We start from the raw sequence: 17,936 nt of genomic DNA on the forward strand, positions 1-17,936 counted from the left end.
AAACCATAACTCTTCTCTCCTGTGTCTCTATAGAGATTTGACGCTGCAGCCATCGCTGGGAAGCCTCTCACTGTTGCACTCCTAAGGTTCCTGTCTAGCTGAGCTCCTTTAAAAAAAAAAAAAAAAAAAAAAAAAGTCCTTTATCAGTTCCAAACAGCTTCCTCCTCTTTGTCCTCCTCCTCTTCCGGAGGGAGGAGCACAAGGTGAAGCGGAAAGACCACCCTAAGTGCTACATTTGCACCCTACATTAAGAGGAAACAAATATATTAAAACTATATATTAAAAAAATGTTATTCTTCAGGGAAATTCCATATATTCCTTCGATGTGCTTGCTTCAGGTCTCTTTCCTCTTCCTCTTGTGTTTAGTTCTTCTCCAGATGTTTTTTTTTTTTTTTTATGTTGTGTCTGATTTTGATGATGTTTTTTAAGAGCTTTGTCTTTGTCAGGGGTGCATTGTTGTAATTTATTAATTTTGGCTTCTTTGTTATTGTAATTATTGTTATCATATGTTTATTTTTTTTCCTCTTCTATGAGAATATTCCAGGACACATGCACATTAGGCTGTGTGAACTGAATATGAGGTAAATATCCTGAGTTAATGGAAGGAACGTTAATACATTCTGATTTGTCGGGGGGGTTTTGGAGGGGGGTAGCATCCCAGCATTTGCATGTTATTAATCTAAATTTACTTGACCGGCTGTTTTTTGCAGCATCCAGCAATATGGCCTTACCATTTTTCCCCCCAACATCTCATTTCTGAGTATGAATATAGTAAATTGTTTGTGCTGAAGCTCATACACGCACAGTTTCACAGTCTCCCATCATGTGTTTTCAGTTGGGAGTGGATTCTGTGTTCATGCTTCACTTCACACATCTCTGTCCTTTGTCCCCCTCCTTTCTTCATACACACACAAACACCACACCTGTCTCCCGGCTTCTCTCTCCTTGCGTTTCCTTCTTTGGCCACTAGAGGGACTCACGAGCACAACTGTTACATTTGAAGCTTAAGAGAGTTGAGATTAAAGACGAAGCTGTAGTGAATTCACATCGGTGAAGTTTCAGCAGTTTGTTGATTTCGGGCTCACGGCCCATTTAGGTTTTATTTTTTTACATATGTATATAGAATCTATGTTTACTAACATCATTGTAATTTACATCACAATCTGAGTTCTCGTCTCGTCTGAAGTGATGCTGCGTCTGTTCCACTCAACCGTTTGATTAACTGTAACTGTGACACACTAACATAATAGAAGTGGAGTCAGTTTCATTTATAGATGCTTCTGAAGGTGGTGTTTGTTCATTACTGAAGTGAACTTGAATGTTTGGCTGTTCATGTTCAGACTTCACCTTTACTGAAACTAGAAATCAGGTTTTCAATTATCCGGTTTTCATTTGAACTTTACCAACACATCCACACACACACTTCTCCCTCCATCCATCTTCCTGTGTCGCTCTGTCATCCACTAACCATCTCCTCAAATTCCCATCACACCAGCTGCTGCATCTGACAAAATGCATTTCAACTGTTTTTTTATAATATAAAATTTGGCTCTTTGTTCATATATGAAAATACATTTCTACATATATTTAAGTGTTATTGTATTGTGTATATAATCAGTATTAGGCAAATGAAGCCATGTGTAGGAGGGAGTGGTGTCAGGGTGTGGATAATTGAAGTCTCTGTGTATGTGTATGTGCGATAAGTTTAAGGTTTCTGTTCTTGACACGTGCCCTGTGGCAGGGTAGTCGGGTTAGGTGTGCGCAGCCTGGAAAGCCCTGTTCCAGAAGAGCTCTGCGAAACGAGGGGCCGAGCGGGGACCCACTATATGTTTCTCAAAATGTGGTCTGTAATTATATATTTGAGAGATTTCAGTCCTCTGTCCCCCAAGGCCCTAGGTTTAATTCTGATATTGCCTCACAGACTAAACAAGTTGACATTTTGATGGCAAACAGAACTTTCACAACCCTCAGCTATATGTCTGACCCATGAAAACAGTCCTGGCTGTTCCTCTAAATGCTTTTAATGTCATCAAAATCTGTTTTACATAATGTCAAAAGATGTGGGGATGTTGCGCTGGAAGGCATATCAGCTCAGTTTGCAACCATTCTCCTTTGTAGCCTGAGGCCGGGCACATCTACCAAACCAAATCTGACGTGGGACAGACTTGTTTTCTCGTATTGTTTTCTGTCTGTTCTGGATTTTTTTTAACAAACTGTGTTGAAATCTTGAAGTTGTCAATGCTTGAATAATCTAAGTACAAGGTTTGGGGACCTTGATTTTTGCCTTGTTCTCTGCTGGCTAACTAAAATGTATTTGTACATAAAGACTAGGGGCTTTTAGATCTTAACTTTGATTAATAAGCTCAAAGAATGTAACAGACTCCATAGACCGTCCTTCATTATTTACCATGTCTCTCAGCTTTCATACATTGTTCATCTAGAAACACAAGACTCTTTGCACTGTCACAAATTACTTGCTGTGTTTAAAGTGTGGTTGGTTACTGAGGAGTAACTTTACTGTAGAGAGATGTGTGATATTCTGGAAAAAAAGTCTGGTTTGTTCCCATTGAGATGGTTTAAAAATCTCATTCCTAACCCAAAACTTGCCTACACCCAAACTCCGCCCACACCTTTCCTACTCCTCTTTCTGCGCATGAGTAGCACCTGTTGGGGGGCTGTTGTAGCTGCTGCTTGAAGAGATACTGTAACTATTACAGGTTCCTGCTGCATCTTTGAGGGCTTGAGTACAGAACTGACTGCTCTTAGTCCTCAATGTTGTCTATAACAATAGGATAGAACGGTGCCTTAGTTTGAGATTTAGTGTTTTATTGTATTACAGTTAACTAAGAAAGCTTGTCTTTACCTCAGCCTCGACAATCAGTCCACCCAACCAGGGCAACAGTGTGAATATAAATATTTCTCTGGAAGATTTACAAACTTAACGATGCCCTGACCACAAATATAATTTGTACTGTAAATATATCTAAAGTGTACTGAGATGATACAAACTGTTAAAACAATAAAGTCTTGCAAAAATATTCCTTTGTCATGCTTTTAATTTCTTGCAGTGAAGAAACAACAGGCTTCATTTGACTTCCTCTTTTATTCTTGTTTTACGTTGATCTTCACTCAAAGTCTTGAATACATGAGCAGTTTTTATTTCAGCATCAATCTCAAAAACCTAATTTGTGTTTTAAATTCACTCTCTAAATATATATTTTTTAATTCTTATAATCCATTCAAGCATTCAGAGACGTAACAGATTATTAATCAAAGCGAGTATGTATGAGCAGCAGTATGCATGTAAGAAGCATTTTATTCTCTCTGAAAGATTCCAGTAAGGCACTGAAAAGGCTGCACAGAGTCCAGGACTCTGGGACTAATGGTGCTTATCTCATCCCACAAAACATATCCTGTTGCCATGTTAGTATCCAACCCTTGACACTAAAACAAGTCGCAGTAATGTATATGTAGATAAATGATTCAAGCTAGTGCATATTTAGTTGAAACAACCACTTATCTGTCAACTTCATAAAGAGAAGCTTCACCAAAATTGACTCTTTTGACTGTTTTTATGCAAATTCAGAAACAGTGATGTTTCTGTCAGTTTGGAGCCTTTAATTATTAAACTCAGAAACTCCCAAAAGTGTAATTACATGTGAAAATATGTTTTCTTTATGCAGAGCGACAGTCTAAAAGTCAGTTTTGGTGTAATTCCTCTCTAAACAGTGATAATCTGCACAGCTGACTGTGCAGTTCACAGCTTCTTAGCACAGTCGGGGCAGTAGATATGATCTCCATTGATGACGAAGCGCTTGTTGGCCAGAGACAGGCTGCACTTCTTGCAGTTGAAGCAATACTCGTGCCAGGAGTAGCCCTCATAGTTCACCACATTGGTGCCATGGCCAAACCCTGCAGAGACAGAGACAGGAGTTCTGCTGTCAGCACAAGGCACGCCATGATTGTTCCAGAAAACAGAAGCAATATCCAAACTGTTCTCATTAGTCACTTGGTATTCAGCACAGAAACGACTGAGATTCTAAATCTGATATTAAATATAATTTTTATGATTTATTTGCTTATTTGAATGAGGAAGTTTGAAATCCAATGCATCTTACTGTATTGGGCAATTCAAAATGTTTGAATGTGATGGCTGTTAGAAAAATGTAAAGTAAAGTAAGTTTCAAAGACCTCAGTGTAGATTTTGTGACCAGAGTATACAGAGCAGGAAAAAAGGAAAAAATTAGAAAATTTCCTACAAACCTTTCTTAGACACTTTCTTGCCTTGTAAAAATAATTATGAAATTAGAGGAATTTTCTTGAAAGAAAAGCTCTTTATTCATTCGTTGTTTATTATCAGAAACTTTATTCTCTAGATTTTTTTGATTGCCTGTGGAAACATCACATTTGTGCTGTGCACTGCCTAAAAACTGCTGACAGTTCACTGGTATCAATCTACTGAGAATTGACCTATTTTCCCCTGTGGCTTTTTTCAGGGAATGTTTTGGAAATTATTAGAAAATTATTCAATTATAGACCCATGAAGCAAAACATTACCAAAATATTGACTTTTTCTCCTGTGAGACACTGAAACTGTTTCATTTTTTACTGTATCATCTGTGATAGTTGCAGCTCATCCTCCAAAATATGTCTAATGGCTGCGTTGCATGATGGAAAGTTGCAGAAGAACATTGTTCTACCACCGTTTCTACTCATCTCTGCTGACCTGTGATGGGGTTCTTGCAGCCGTGGCACTTCTTGGCCACATCAGTCTTGTAGCAGTCCACGCAGTAAACATTGTTCTCATGGGAAGTGAAGCGCGTTCCCGCCAGAGATTTACGGCAGGTGCGGCACACAAAACACTCAGAGTGCCAGGGCTGGTCCTGGTAGCTGATCCCTCCAGAGGTGATGGCCTTGGAGGGAGACAGAGAAACACTTTGATCATGATCTCAAACACAACAGGGCTGGACAGTCATTTGTTGTGCAGCGAACCGTCTGCACTTTAGTTTTATTTTGAATATACAGGACACTGTACTGTAGGTGAAGCACGAGCTCCTCCTGACTGGCAAACAGCAGCAAACTGATGAGTGTTGTTACAGTCACAAAACAAAGCTACACCGAGTGCTTGTACCTGCTTGCAGTGGAAGCATTGCTTGGAAAACTTCTTGTCATTGCAGGAAGCACAGTAGATGTCATCACCCTTGGCCAGGAAACTCTGCGTGCGGATCGGCTGCTTGCATTCAAAGCAGGTGAAGCACTCCTCATGCCACACCTTCTTCTTGTACTCCACGTTCTTGGATCCTGAAGCACAAACACAAAGTGAAACCAACCATTTGAACTGAAAGTTAATGGACTTTTCAGTCCTTCACATACAGTGTTGTTTCCCCCTTTTGTTTATTCACTGGTTGTGTTACAGTTTCTAACTTTATTCCGCTCTGTCCAACATTATCATATATATTTAGTTTCAGCTCGTTTCATCTCTTCATTGGAGCTTTATGATGCTTCATACTGAGAGAAATATTCAAACACAAGACTGTTTTTATGATTGCACTTTACATCAAATGCAATGCAATCAGAATTTAAAATAAAGATCTTTGAGTTTGAACAAAGTTTGCAGCCACACCATTAGTTTATAATGAGTGACCTGCCAGTAGGTCGCCTCTTGTTGAAGTGTTTATGGATACCGAGCGGCACAAATGAGTAAGCTGGCTATTCTTGGAGCTCCAGGCTAATAATAACACCTGTTTATGTAGCACTTGATTCAAATACACAGCACTTTATATAGAAAAACAATATCAAAGAGAGGTTCAAACAGAGGTCACAGCTAAAGCCCTGATGTGAGTGCAAATCTATCTGCCTTTTCTGTCCTTAAAGCCCCTAAAAAAAAGGAGTTTCAGATGCGACTTCTCTGTAATGTGGAATATTTGTGACTAAATAAGCGACAAAGTTAGAAAGAAAAATTATGAATTTGATCCCTCTCAAAAAAACTTATAAAACTTATAAGTTTTAACTTATAAGATAATCTGCCTCATCAAAACTGTGTGGGTGCTTATGGTCAAACAAACAAACCTTCACCTAATCACCATATTTTTATTGGCATCCTGACTGGATGGAATAAAAGCTGACTGGCATGGAAGTATGTGACATTAGGTTTGATCCAACTGAGCCTTCTCACCCTCTCTTTAAACCAGTGAGAAGAAACACAAATACAGAAATCTCTGTTCTAACTTTGGCGGGAAATAATGTGCTCAAGAAGGCCCACATCACTCACAGTAATAAACCAGAGGCGGAAATGTGTTTTCAGGGTCTTTAAGACACAAAAGTATAGCAGCAAACCCACCTGGCATGACCACCTTATAGCAGGCCTGGCACCGGTTGCCGTCCTCCCGGGAGCCACACTTGCCACACATTATCTTGCCATCATCCCTTGCGCTGAACGGCTCACTGGCCAAAGGCTTGTAGCACTTGGCGCAGCGGAAACAGTCCTCGTGCCAGTGACGGTTCTTATGGTGCAGCTCCTGAGCAGAGACAGGAGGTGCAGGGTGAGCGGAGGTGTCATCACTGAGACCTCGCAGACCTCATTAAAGTGGAGTTTGTTTACTCATCGTGTGGACGAAGGCCCGGGGCCAGACTACAGAACAAGCCCATGTGGCAGGCATTAAAGTGGAGATGAAGTGAGCTGGGATGTGGTGAACCATGAATGAGTGAGGGAATTAAGATGGTGGAAATGTCATATAAAGTGTTTAAGCCCCATTAGTAGTAATGACTAACTTTTTCACACATTTAACCGACTGTGACTGAGCGGTGAGGCTGGTTTGGAAGCACAGGCTGCTGCTGGATGAAGACTGAGAGCCGTCTGAGCACAAAGGTAGAAACACTCTCACTTTCTTTCACCTACTCTCTTATTATATTAACATCCAAATTTGTTTTTTTTGTTTTTTTTTTAAATCACTGGTGTAAATAATACAATTATTGATGGCTGAATTTACTGAGCTGCTTCAAAATTACTGCATATTCAATGTATGTTCAAATTACACATGATGCAGAGTTTCATCTGTCTGGCCTGTGGTCGCTTTGGTCACATCCTCCTTCACTCATTCATCTTTTCTCACTCACTCATTCACTCACTCACACACTCTTCACCTTGGAATCAGCACCAATGGGGCGTTTGCACTCTGCGCAGGTGTTGGCACAGAGCTTATCGAAACACTTGGTGCACACATGCTTTTCGTCCTTCTTCACATACTTCTTCCCGTGCAGGTTGTCCCGGCAGTAGTAGCAGTCGAAGCGGTCGGTCATGGTGGAGGTAAGGTAGCTCCTGGGGCCTGTAGAAACACAGGAGGCCCGTCAGACAGTGGACATACAGAGCTTCTATCCTCCCGTCACGACTGGTGATCTTCCCATTAGACACCAGATGGGGACAGTGTTGCATTTAATGACTCACCCAGCAGGCTACTCAGTGAACGAGGCAAGTCAGAGCGAAAGGTCCTGTTCAACAGAAACTCATATATTTTATTTATACAGTTGAGCACTTACAACATTATATACTCGAGTCAAAGTGCTTTACAGTGTGGGGGAAAAAAAAAACAAAAGAAATAAGGAACAAAGTTCAAGATGAGCAAAACAAATCCCACACATTTATGACTGGAGTGGTGGACAGCAAAACGCTGCTGGAGGCAGTTACTGTTCTCTCTATCTGACCTTAGAACACTTAACAAATGTATGCAGAGATTAGACAAAGTCTGCAGTGCAGGAAGCAGATTTTGTGTTTTCTTTGTTTTCCCACTAAGACACAGTGAGATACATCTCTAACAGCAGCATACCGAACTGATGAGGGAAGTGAGGGTGATGTAAAAAACTTCTTTTTTTAATTTTTTTTATCAAGCTCTCCCTGGAAAGCTTAGCTCATATTTTTAGACTGACTGGCTCAATCCCTTAACCCCCCCCACCTCGGAGACCTCCCACCCCGACCTGAGTCCGGCCCACGGTCTCTCTGTTGTCTGCATTCGGAGGAGGTCATGTTATTGGCTATCAGTGTAAACACTGTAAACTGAGTTGCCCTTGCTTCTTCATTCATCAACATTCCTGCTCTCCCATCGCAGGCGGCGTCCACTGGGAGCAGACTCAGCCGTTTCCTGGAACAACTTAGCGTAGGGTTGAGTGTGTGGACATGTGAGGACTTATCAACATCACTTTAAAGCCCCCCCCCCCAGGATGTCAGGATGAGCAGCTGAACATTGTGTGAACTTAAGCAAAAGTGATTTATTCAGCATGACACATATCATTTTAATCTGGTCAGTACAACACAAGTGATGGAGGAAACAATGGGTGGAATGGCATTTTGTCCTAGTAACCATAGGAACAGGGAAAATATTTATGAAAGGGGACAGAGGCTATGTAAGTGGGATGTGCTACAGAGCCGTGTGAAAGATATGACCCTCCCAGAGTGAGGTATGTGCCCCCTCTGTGTGGATGGATAGATGGGAGAGGGGGTTTTTGGAGGAAGAGAGCTATCTGCAGCTGTGCAGCAGGGATAGAGACTGGACTGAGTCCTGACACACCCGACTCCGCCCACCCACCTCCGTTTAACGCCAGTGAAACAGAACCCACCCGGTCCAAACACAGTGCATCCTGTCAAATCGCACACACAATACACATGCCCTCATGTCTGAGCAGAGATCTATTTTAGACTTGGACTCTCTATTTAAAGTGCACTGACCTTCCAGAGGGGACTAATGGAGAAGGATGCAGACTGATGACTACGGGGACTTTGCTGCTATTGTGGTGCCAGCTGAGATGTGTCCAGAACTTTAATCTTTTGTTACAAACAGAGTGGCAGCTGCTCCCTGTCAAACAGCCATGGTATGTACCGACGTTCAGCTGTGGAGGGAGAGGAGTATACCACTGTGGCCCCTTTAGGGACAAGTCCTATTTAGCAGGAAAGGTCAGAGCGAGACCAGTTTGAGAGGTGAGTCAGAGACCAGATACAGCGGATCAAAGACAGAATGACCCAGACAGTATATCAGCCGAATCAACAGCTACACTTTCTGTTCTCTGCCCACAGCATGTTCTCTTACAAGTAGACCTCCAATGAAATCAGTAGGTAAATGATAAAGTAAACTTAATCAAATCTCATTATCATGGTTCTGTGCAGAAAAAATAAATGCATTACAAAAAAAAAGGCTGTTCTTTTGCCTTCCAACATGCACCAAGAAATGAGAAATTGAGGGGAGCTAACAACAAGATGATACTTTAATATCATCCCTCCATCCATTAGCTATATCACTTATCCTCCTGAGGGTCACGGGGGGGCGGCAGCCAATCCCAGCCGACAGTATATGAAAGGTGGGATACACCCTGGACAGGTCGCCCTCCTCACAGAGCACATACAGACCAAAAAAAATCACACTCTTATCCACACCTATGGGCAAGTAAGAGTCACCAGTTCACCAGGTCCAAACCCAGACAGTGCTGCACCACCGTGCTGCCACTTTTATCATAGAATTATTAATTTATTTGGTCATTTGACCTCAGTCAAAGTGTGAATAAAATGATAAATACTCCCTCAAACCCATGTGTTTATTATAAAAAAAAAACAGGTTAACTGAAAGACAAAGTTTTCCATTATAGGTAGAGGAAGTTCTCCTTCTTCTCAAGCTAAACAAACCATTTGAAATCCACTGAACTACCTGAAAGTGTACTGTCAAAAAGGGTGAAAACAAGGCTGTTGTCTAAGCTGGTAAAATGTTTTGGAGAATCATAGTTTTCACAGGACAGTAACAATATGTTAAACATCCTTTTACAAATTCACTTTAGATCTAGGAGAATTCCTTCAGATCTTACACTGCCAGTGGTACGCAGGTTTTTACAATTTGCACCTGAATACAAAAAGTAATCCAATCTCATTTTTACCTGAGTGTCTGTAGAAAGTCATGTTTGGTTCCAGTCAGGAGGAAAACAAGAAGGAGAGAAGAAAGACAACACAAGGGCAGGAGGAGACAGTAGCATCCACAGAAGGTCAAACCCTGAGACCATACGCCTCACTAAGTTTTGGGGGCCTGTATATACCCCTCTGTGACCCACACAGACGACCTCACGTCCAAATCCAACCTTCGGCCCCTCCAGTCCTTTTTAGGGTATGCATCGGAGAACAGAGCGGATGAGAGAGTATGATGCTGAGGGGATAGATTAGGTGAGATTAGATTCCACTGCTGTAATATCAGGAGGTGAAAAAAATGGAAACACACCCTGAGCATTTGGAAACACAGCCATGAGGGTTAAAAGATACTCCCACTGCCCTGACATTAAAAGTTTTGTTAGTCCCTGCAGAACATGTACAGATGACATGTTGGATCACTTAACATCATAAAACCAAGAGGATGACTCACAGGACGAGCAACTTCTGAGCTGAGGAGGGACAAAGTGTTATGTGAGTATTGTGTCTCTTCTTCCATCTTCATAACAGTGTGTGTGTATGTGAGTGAGCCAGAGTAGAACATTTTAGAGGAGAGAATTTTTGTTTTCTCTGTTAACTTGGTGATTCTTATTCCAAGAGAGAATATTTCCTTTATAGCCTCAGGAAACATCCAGTGCATTCCTGATAGAACAGCAAAAAAAAAAAACATAGAAAATAAAAATACTGTGCTCTACCAGTAAGAAAAAAAAATCTGTCGTCCAAGGAGAATAATCTACTCACACACAGCAACAGAAAATGTTAAAAAGTTAATTTTAAGTTTATTATCATCAATTTGAACTTGACAAGACGAACTTGTTAGCAAATGGTCGCCTATTTTCCCATCCAGCAGTTACAGAGCAACATTATCATTCATCTGAAGGTGTGTTTCTGGCCACCTGCTGAATGTAAGTCCAATAATCACTCTTTTAGCTCTGTCTTTGGTTTCCACCACCTCCTGGGGGAAACATTTGGCTCTTTAGCTGCTAAATGCTTCACTATGTTCACAAGCTAGTTGCTAACTGTGCCTACCTGCTGTTTGGAGCTGAGCAGGTGATGTGCACTGATCTTTCAGAGCTTTTTCACTGCAAACATCTGGCTGCTGCATCCAAAAATGATACCTTGAGAGAAGTGGGTAATGTTGTGCGATATAAAACCAAAACAAAGCTGAAAGACGCTAAAAGGTTCTGCAGAGCTGAGGGGAGCTGCAGAGTCAGACCATAACTCTGTCGCTACAAGTGACACGGACCACATTATATACAGTTATTTTATTCATAGTTATAATAATATTGAGTATAGTGCTTTAGATTCAGTTAAATATTACCATTCCAGCATCAGAACCATCATAATCATCATCATTACATATTCTGCACTAAAGTAAATGCAAACTACAGACGACACTTAACTGTGATTGGTTTTGGCCTTGAGAGTCAGACGACCTTAAATACAGAAATACAGGATCATTACTGCAACGGGAGGAAAGGAGACTGGCTGTGACAGGAAGTAAATGAGTTAGTGAGACTCATGATGAACTAACTGACCTCAACTGGAACAATAATAGTTTACTTTTCAAAGGAAACACTCATCTTTTAACTATATTAAATACCCTTCTTCTTATATTAGACACTCAACAAATCAATGTAGTGTGCTAGCTCGTGTGTGTGTGTGTGTGCTCAGTTGTTTAAATACATCTGGCTGTAATTACAGATTTGATTTGGTCCATTACCATGGAACACAACATTACATCTCTCCTCCTTCATAATCTATCAGCAAATTGCTCTAAACTTACAAAGACTAATTAATGTGCAGGAAGGCACCACAAGTCCCAGCCTACAAAAAACCTCCCTCACAGATGAACAGCTCTGTGTTACATTAGGAAATTAGCTCTTCCTCCGCTGTCTCTGTACATACTTGTTTAAATTTGGATTGTTCTGGTTCCAGATGTTTAAATCTCCGACCAAACACTTTGATTTCAAATCTCTGTCTTCATCTTTTTATCTGCACCAGGATTCGTTCCTCTCTGGTCTCAGATCATTTGTCAGTGTTGGATTATAATGTGGATTTTGACAGTCAGAGGTTGGGCACAATACTGGAAAGACTGCACAGGTGATCAAAGTCATTCCAAAGTACATGTACATCTTACCAATATATCAAAGGTCCAATGTTACCGGGCGGCAGCATTAAACAAAGACACAAACTGCATATTGATTAAGGCAATTTAGAAACTATCATAAATTCATTGTTAACAAGCAAAGTGCTACTGGAAACAAGTGGAAGCACAATTAGTATTAACATCATCAACAACATGGAGGTTGTTTAAAGTTACATGTTATTGAATGTGCAGGGTTGAAAACAGTGTCTAACATACGTTTACAGCTGTATGGTTGATAACAAAGACTTTTAAACAAACTAACATCCAAATAAACTTGGTAACTAACTTGTTTTTATAATCTGAGGGTTATTTCTCTTATCTTTTTGGTTTCTCAGGTGTATATCAGGTGTTTTCTGAGGAAATTTTCTACTTTTATGTTTCATAAGATCACCACTAAAAGTCCAGAGGTGAAAGGATAAAATCAAGAAAAACTTGGCAATGAAAATCTAATGTCTTTCTCAGTAAAGTGGTAAAAAAAAAACACCAAAATTTTCACTTGAGAATATCTATTACATGATCTCCAGACTATTGTAACTAACACTTGTTTAAATAAACTACAGGACATGTTTGCTTATCCTCTGTCTTCCTGTTTTGATTTTCTGGCAGCACTAATATAAAGTACATCTGGCTGCACGCTGTGTGCTGCATATTAACAGTCTCGTCTGGTGATCCTGTTAACTCCACCAGTGGCTGCTGTCCTGACAGACAATGAGGCTGGAATCAAGCGCCCACCTCCCCACCTGCTATCTCTGAAGCCCACACTTTCAACGAAACAAAAATAACTCCTGATCATCTGGAGCAATAAACAAAGCTATAAATATATTTTTTCCAAATAAAAGAATCCAGGTTAATTATGTAGCTGATGATGTTACTAATTTGCCATTTTTATATTTTGAGAGAACACGAGCATCAAGGCTTTAAATCCGCCCTCGCTGCTCATGGAAACACAAAGTACTGTGTCCGCTTTTGAAACGCAGCCTATCATGAAATGCAATGCATGCCATGCATTGTTTGGTAGGTGTTGCTTCCTGGCTACAAGCCCATCATCTATCAATTCTCTAAGTGGCAGATTTTATGTTTGGCGGCACAGAAACAGGAAATCTGACTTGTACTTCCTGAGCAAATAAGAGCAAATGTCTCAGAATGACTGGAACAAGCAGCCACCCTCTTTTCACTGTCAGTGTCAGTGTCAGTGTCAGTGTGTGTCTGACAGCTTGTTTCTCAACATGACCTCTCGCCCTCGACGTCCATGTGTCTCAGTCACCCTCCAAATCTGGTTAGTGGGCAGACAGACCAGTGGCAGACTGAGCCAAACTATCGCTGTCAGGGGAACAATGACTCACCATCCACACAGAGAAAAACACAGCAACAAGACACACACTGTCGTTAGTCCACACACAGAGCTGCGTTACCACACGGACACAAGGTCAGTAAGCAGCCGAAGAAATCAGGGTGTGGCTGCAAGACCCAGACACACTGAGGTCAGATATGTGCGGACAAAAGGCCACGAGGGGAGCTCCATCAACACAGTAACACTCCTGCTGGACGGATACGGCTCGAACACACACACACACACACACACACACACAGAGTCAGATAAAGCCCTCTCTGTAGATCAACAGCACTTCAGCTCTTACATGACTAAAACCTCAACACTGAGCAATATGTTACAAAGAAGAAGAAATCCGATTGTGAGCTTGACTCCGGGTTCAATATTTCAGTGATACACATAAACCAACATAAAACATAAAGTCTTCATGGACAATAGGTGTCTCTGTAACACAAGGTTTTTCTCAAGACTTAAGTCACTCGACCCCCAGGGTGTCAGTGTGAGACTAAGTTACATTTTCTGTTTGTAGATAAAAATTATCAAAAAAACGGAAAATGTTTTTTTTTTTTTTAATCTTGCTGCCTTTATCCTCCCACTATGGGCCAACAGACGGCACTTAACAGTGAAGCCTCAGTTACTAAACCCATGTCTTTATTATCGTTTCTTGTTCTGTGGTGGACTGAGCCTGGGAGGTTTTACCATAAAAGACAAGTACACATGAAAAAACACATAAAATCTGGGACAAATGTTTACTCAGTTCAATTAAGTAGAAGTTTGAGACACTATTACTTCACTGAATATTTTACTTGTGTTTATGCTTCACCACATGTTATTCTACCATAGTTATCTGACACTTACAGTTACATTTCAGGATTATTTTATGTACAAAACAGATTATCATAACCTAAAATATAATTTAATTAACAGACTTCCATCTAACAGCATGTAAAGTAGTTGAAATTAGCTCAACCTTGACCAGCTACAAGAATAACATGTGAATAATAAAATAACACTCTGGATGGAGGCATTTTTATAATGCGTACTTTTACTTTTTCTGTTTGTATTATGTGTGTTCATCGGTGACCACACTGAGCATGTTTTCTCTACTGTAACATAACCTTATTTATCTAGAGACAAGCTGAGAAAAACAGTTGGAAGTGCTAATGTGGGGCTTTCACACGATATCTCATGGACTTCCAATGAAAAAGGCACAAAAACGAGTTCAGATAAAATCCCTTCATATGTCAATGGACTGTATTAGTATAGTATAGATTTATTTTTATAGTTTTTTTATAGTTTTATTACACACATACATCATTTCTATATCCATATTTGAAGCAATTATCACTAAAGGTTTGTACATTTGTGTAGAGAAGTCAGACTTATAGATGAGTTTGTGCTGAAACGACACCAAGAGTAAAAAAAAAAAAGAGTAAGGACAGTTTCAAATGTGGTAAACAACGACAAAAAATTTAAATAAGCAAAAATTAGATGAAGCAAGTACATTTTGTTGATTATACTCTGATTGTACATAATAAAGGTGACATTTTTAATGCAGGACTGAAGTTTCACTGTGGTGTTGCTACTTTTACTCAAGGATCTGAGAACATGAAATCATGAACAGACTCCTTCTCTTTAGAAAGTCTTACAGAAGGAATCCAACCCTCTCATTCCCTCTCACTACTTATTTCTCATCTCTCTCTTTCTTCCTCTTTCATTCACACAGTAATCATGTGCTTTTCAGCTGAGGCTTTTCTCTGGCTGAAGAGGAGAGACAGGAGAGGACGAGAGTAGAGGACAAGTAGTTCAATATCCACAAGAGAGGATATTGCCTCCACTTAGCTCGCTCAGCCCACACAGACAAACAAGCAGCATTGCCTATTTAGGAGTCCTGTGCTGAGCTGGTGAGTGTGCTGTTTCATGTGTTTCATCAACTCAGTCATCTACACACAGACACATCCTCCCTCTCTCTCTCTCTCTCTTACACTGTGTCTGCTCCATTTGCGAGAATAAAAGAAATGATGAAAAGCTCCTCTCAACAAAGGCACGTCTCTGCCTGAATAAACTGCAGGCACCAAAGCTCTCAGTCGCCTCAGCGTGGCAAACATCCTGCTGCGGGCCTGATCTAGAGGAGACCTCACAGGCATTGACATACAACAGCTTCATTAAGGGTTGATATAAATTATACACCACACAGCAGGCTTTATGAATGAGTCATCTCTATCTGTGCTGCTGGATTTGTACAGTGCCTTTGTGCTGGTTTTACACCAAAATTTAAAAATAAAAGCCTATTATAGCCTTAAAAGTGATTTATAAATTGCTGCATGAAAAAGAAAATCAAGTGCTAAAGAAAGAGCAGTCTTTTCCACTTGAAAGTGGGTTAATTTATATCTCAGAAAAGTACAGAGTTTTTATGGGTTCTGAGGGATGGTGAAGTCATACTGGAGCCACAAGCAGGTCCAGTGTGCCAGAGACAGGGTCGTAATCTCCAGGTCTCTTTAATGACATCATGCATTTGGTTTGGCAGCTGCCCAAACCCGAGAGGAGGAGATGGTATAATGAGGCATGTTTTAACAGCTTCGCATGGTACCTTTAGACTCTGCTACTCATTGTACAGACACCAGCATCACTGCAGTACAGTAGCATCACTACACACCATTTGAGCCACAAGATTAATAGATATCAGAGCTGTTGCAACAGCCCTGCAGCTAAGTGCTCCCTGTTATGTAGGAAGCACTTTTCAAAATATTAGGTACAGTAACCAGAGTAGCACAGCAATTCCACTATAACGATGTCCTCACAATCACTATAGAGCTGAATGAACTCACACTGACAACAAAACTTGACATCATGAGCTTCATTAGCAGCTTTATTTACTACCGGGCGACTGCGCTGGCTCAGATTGCATACTGTGGATAATTTACCTTCACATTGAAGGTTTTTCTAATTTTAGTTCATGTGCACTTGGATCATAATTGATGAGGTGTTGGTTCTGAGTGGTGGAAGACGTACAGCTCTGAAGCTGAAGCGAAAGCAGCAGCTCCACAAGGTCTCACATTCAACATGTAGATTTCTGTATATCTATATGGTATTTTTACATTGTTATTCTTGATGTATTAACATGTAAGCACTGATTTAATGTTGCAGTTGGTTAAGGTGGTAAGTTTAACTGCTTCATATACTGCATCATATTTTATAAAGTGATCAGGATTTGTCATGATCTCCGGAGACTTCAGCTGGACAAGACTGCCCCACCGGAGGAGACAGGACCCTGGACTTGCTGTATGTATGTAAAGAGGCCTGGAGATCCTACCTGCTCATCACTTTTACAGTATTTCCATATGAAATGTAGGAGGAGAAGTATAAAGTGGCAGGGAATGGAAATGGAGAGGTTTATCTCTGAAATTAAAAGTTCAAATATTAACTTGCTCCAGGAAACATAAAAAAATACAGATGTAGGCAGCTGTAGCCCGGAATACGTGCCGCTGTAGCGCCAAACAAAGCGCAGCCTCCTGACGCGCAGCGCAGCGCAGCGCCACCGAGCCCGGGGCGCTCAGGTGCGCTCGGAGGAACCTGTCGCGCTTCTTTCAGCAGTTTTTACAAAAGTTCTCTGTCTGTTCCCCAAAGTGGACCACAAAACACCCCTCTGCTCCACGTTTCCTGGCGCGCTACCTGTGTACGGTCACCTGAATTCAGTGCGTGAGGACGGAGCGGGACCCGGCTGCGGCGGGGACTCACCTCACAGAGCGAGCAGATGAAGCGCCTCTCACTCCACACCAGCAGACAGTGTCCGGGGGCTGGGCCGGGAGGTAAAATCCGCGGAGGCAACGCAGCTTTAAAGGACAGAGAGCAGAGAAAAAACCATGCAGGACCAGAGCCAAACCTCTGCAAGCTCATAAACAATGACCTCAACGAGGAATTTAAAAGCTCTCTGAGCAGAGCTCTTATTGGACGTGCACTTTTCTGCATCATGAGACTTTAAAATGACCTTTTTGTGTAGGAGGCAGGTTTTGCAGTGAGTTCTCCACTAATGTTATTTGTTATCTTTGCATTATTTGTGTGTTTCTGTCGCTTCTAAAATAAAGTCTGCCAGGTTAAGTTGACACACTTTTGTCCACCTTCTGTGTTGGCCCCACTCATCTCCTTCTTTGGTAGTGAATAGAAGAATTACATCAAGATGACTCATTCTTAACCCAAAGTAAATACGTGCAGCCTGTAAACGCAACCCTCAAAGTTAATCCATTACAATTACAAGTCCAGGATTAAATGCCTTAAAGCAGTTGCTGTTGTATAACACTGATGCCAGCTCTTATTATATAAAGTGTGTCTCTGAGACTTAACAGTTATTTGCATCATTACTTGAACTGCATCCAAAGTGTCTCCATCCACAGAGACAAACTCATAACTCTCAGCCTAAGACTCAGATGAGTGAGGTGCATTGTTGCTGCAGCAAAGAAGGAACGAAGGGAGGATTTTATGATCATGAGGTCAAGTTTGTTGTG

At 41.0% G+C, this 17,936-nt stretch overlaps 2 protein-coding genes across 14 annotated transcripts in view; one reads left to right on the forward strand and one right to left on the reverse strand.

Annotated features, from left to right (window-relative positions):
* The window catches only part of map7d3 (MAP7 domain containing 3), a 28,703-nt gene extending 25,665 nt beyond the window's left edge, over nucleotides 1–3,038 (forward strand). For all 12 annotated transcript variants that reach the window (XM_071458486.1, XM_071458487.1, XM_071458491.1 and 9 more), the window contains one exon: nucleotides 34–3,038. In XM_071458486.1, coding sequence (XP_071314587.1) covers nucleotides 34–41 — 8 coding nt within the window. In that variant the 3' untranslated portion in view covers nucleotides 42–3,038. The remainder of the gene's footprint in view (nucleotides 1–33) is intronic.
* Nucleotides 3,039–3,084: 46 nt separating this feature from the next.
* Nucleotides 3,085–17,331, reverse strand: fhl1a (four and a half LIM domains 1a). Of its 2 annotated transcripts, none has more exons than XM_071458510.1 (6): nucleotides 17,173–17,331; nucleotides 7,144–7,325; nucleotides 6,341–6,518; nucleotides 5,132–5,301; nucleotides 4,727–4,913; nucleotides 3,085–3,912 (listed from the first exon to the last, which is right to left on the reverse strand). In XM_071458510.1, the coding sequence occupies exons 2-6, from the start codon at nucleotides 7,297–7,299 to the stop codon at nucleotides 3,758–3,760; spliced, it is 846 nt and encodes a 281-aa protein (XP_071314611.1). In that variant the 5' UTR covers nucleotides 7,300–7,325; nucleotides 17,173–17,331; the 3' UTR covers nucleotides 3,085–3,757. The 2 variants fall into 2 exon arrangements, with proteins under 2 accessions (XP_071314611.1, XP_071314610.1); XM_071458509.1 differs by lacking the exon at nucleotides 17,173–17,331 and adding an exon at nucleotides 9,913–10,068.
* Between the last annotated feature and the right edge of the window lie 605 nt (nucleotides 17,332–17,936).

The sequence above is a fragment of the Trachinotus anak genome, unplaced genomic scaffold, assembly GCF_046630095.1.
Source record: "Trachinotus anak isolate AG129_WGS33_773 ecotype Australia unplaced genomic scaffold, CSIRO_AGI_Tana_v1 ptg000021l, whole genome shotgun sequence".
Taxonomy (NCBI): Eukaryota; Metazoa; Chordata; class Actinopteri; order Carangiformes; family Carangidae; genus Trachinotus; species Trachinotus anak.

What these genes read in the sequence shown, in the direction of transcription:
- fhl1a (XM_071458509.1), bottom strand. Translation starts at nt 9,934, where the DNA reads ATGACTTTCTACAGACACTCAG. An exon ending in AATGCTTCCACTGCAAGCAG is followed by an intron (nt 4,914 to 5,131) that starts GTACAAGCACTC and finishes TCTCCCTCCAAG; the next exon opens with GCCATCACCTCTGGAGGGAT. An exon ending in CTGCAAGAACCCCATCACAG is followed by an intron (nt 3,913 to 4,726) that starts GTCAGCAGAGAT and finishes CTGTCTCTGCAG; the next exon opens with GGTTTGGCCATGGCACCAAT.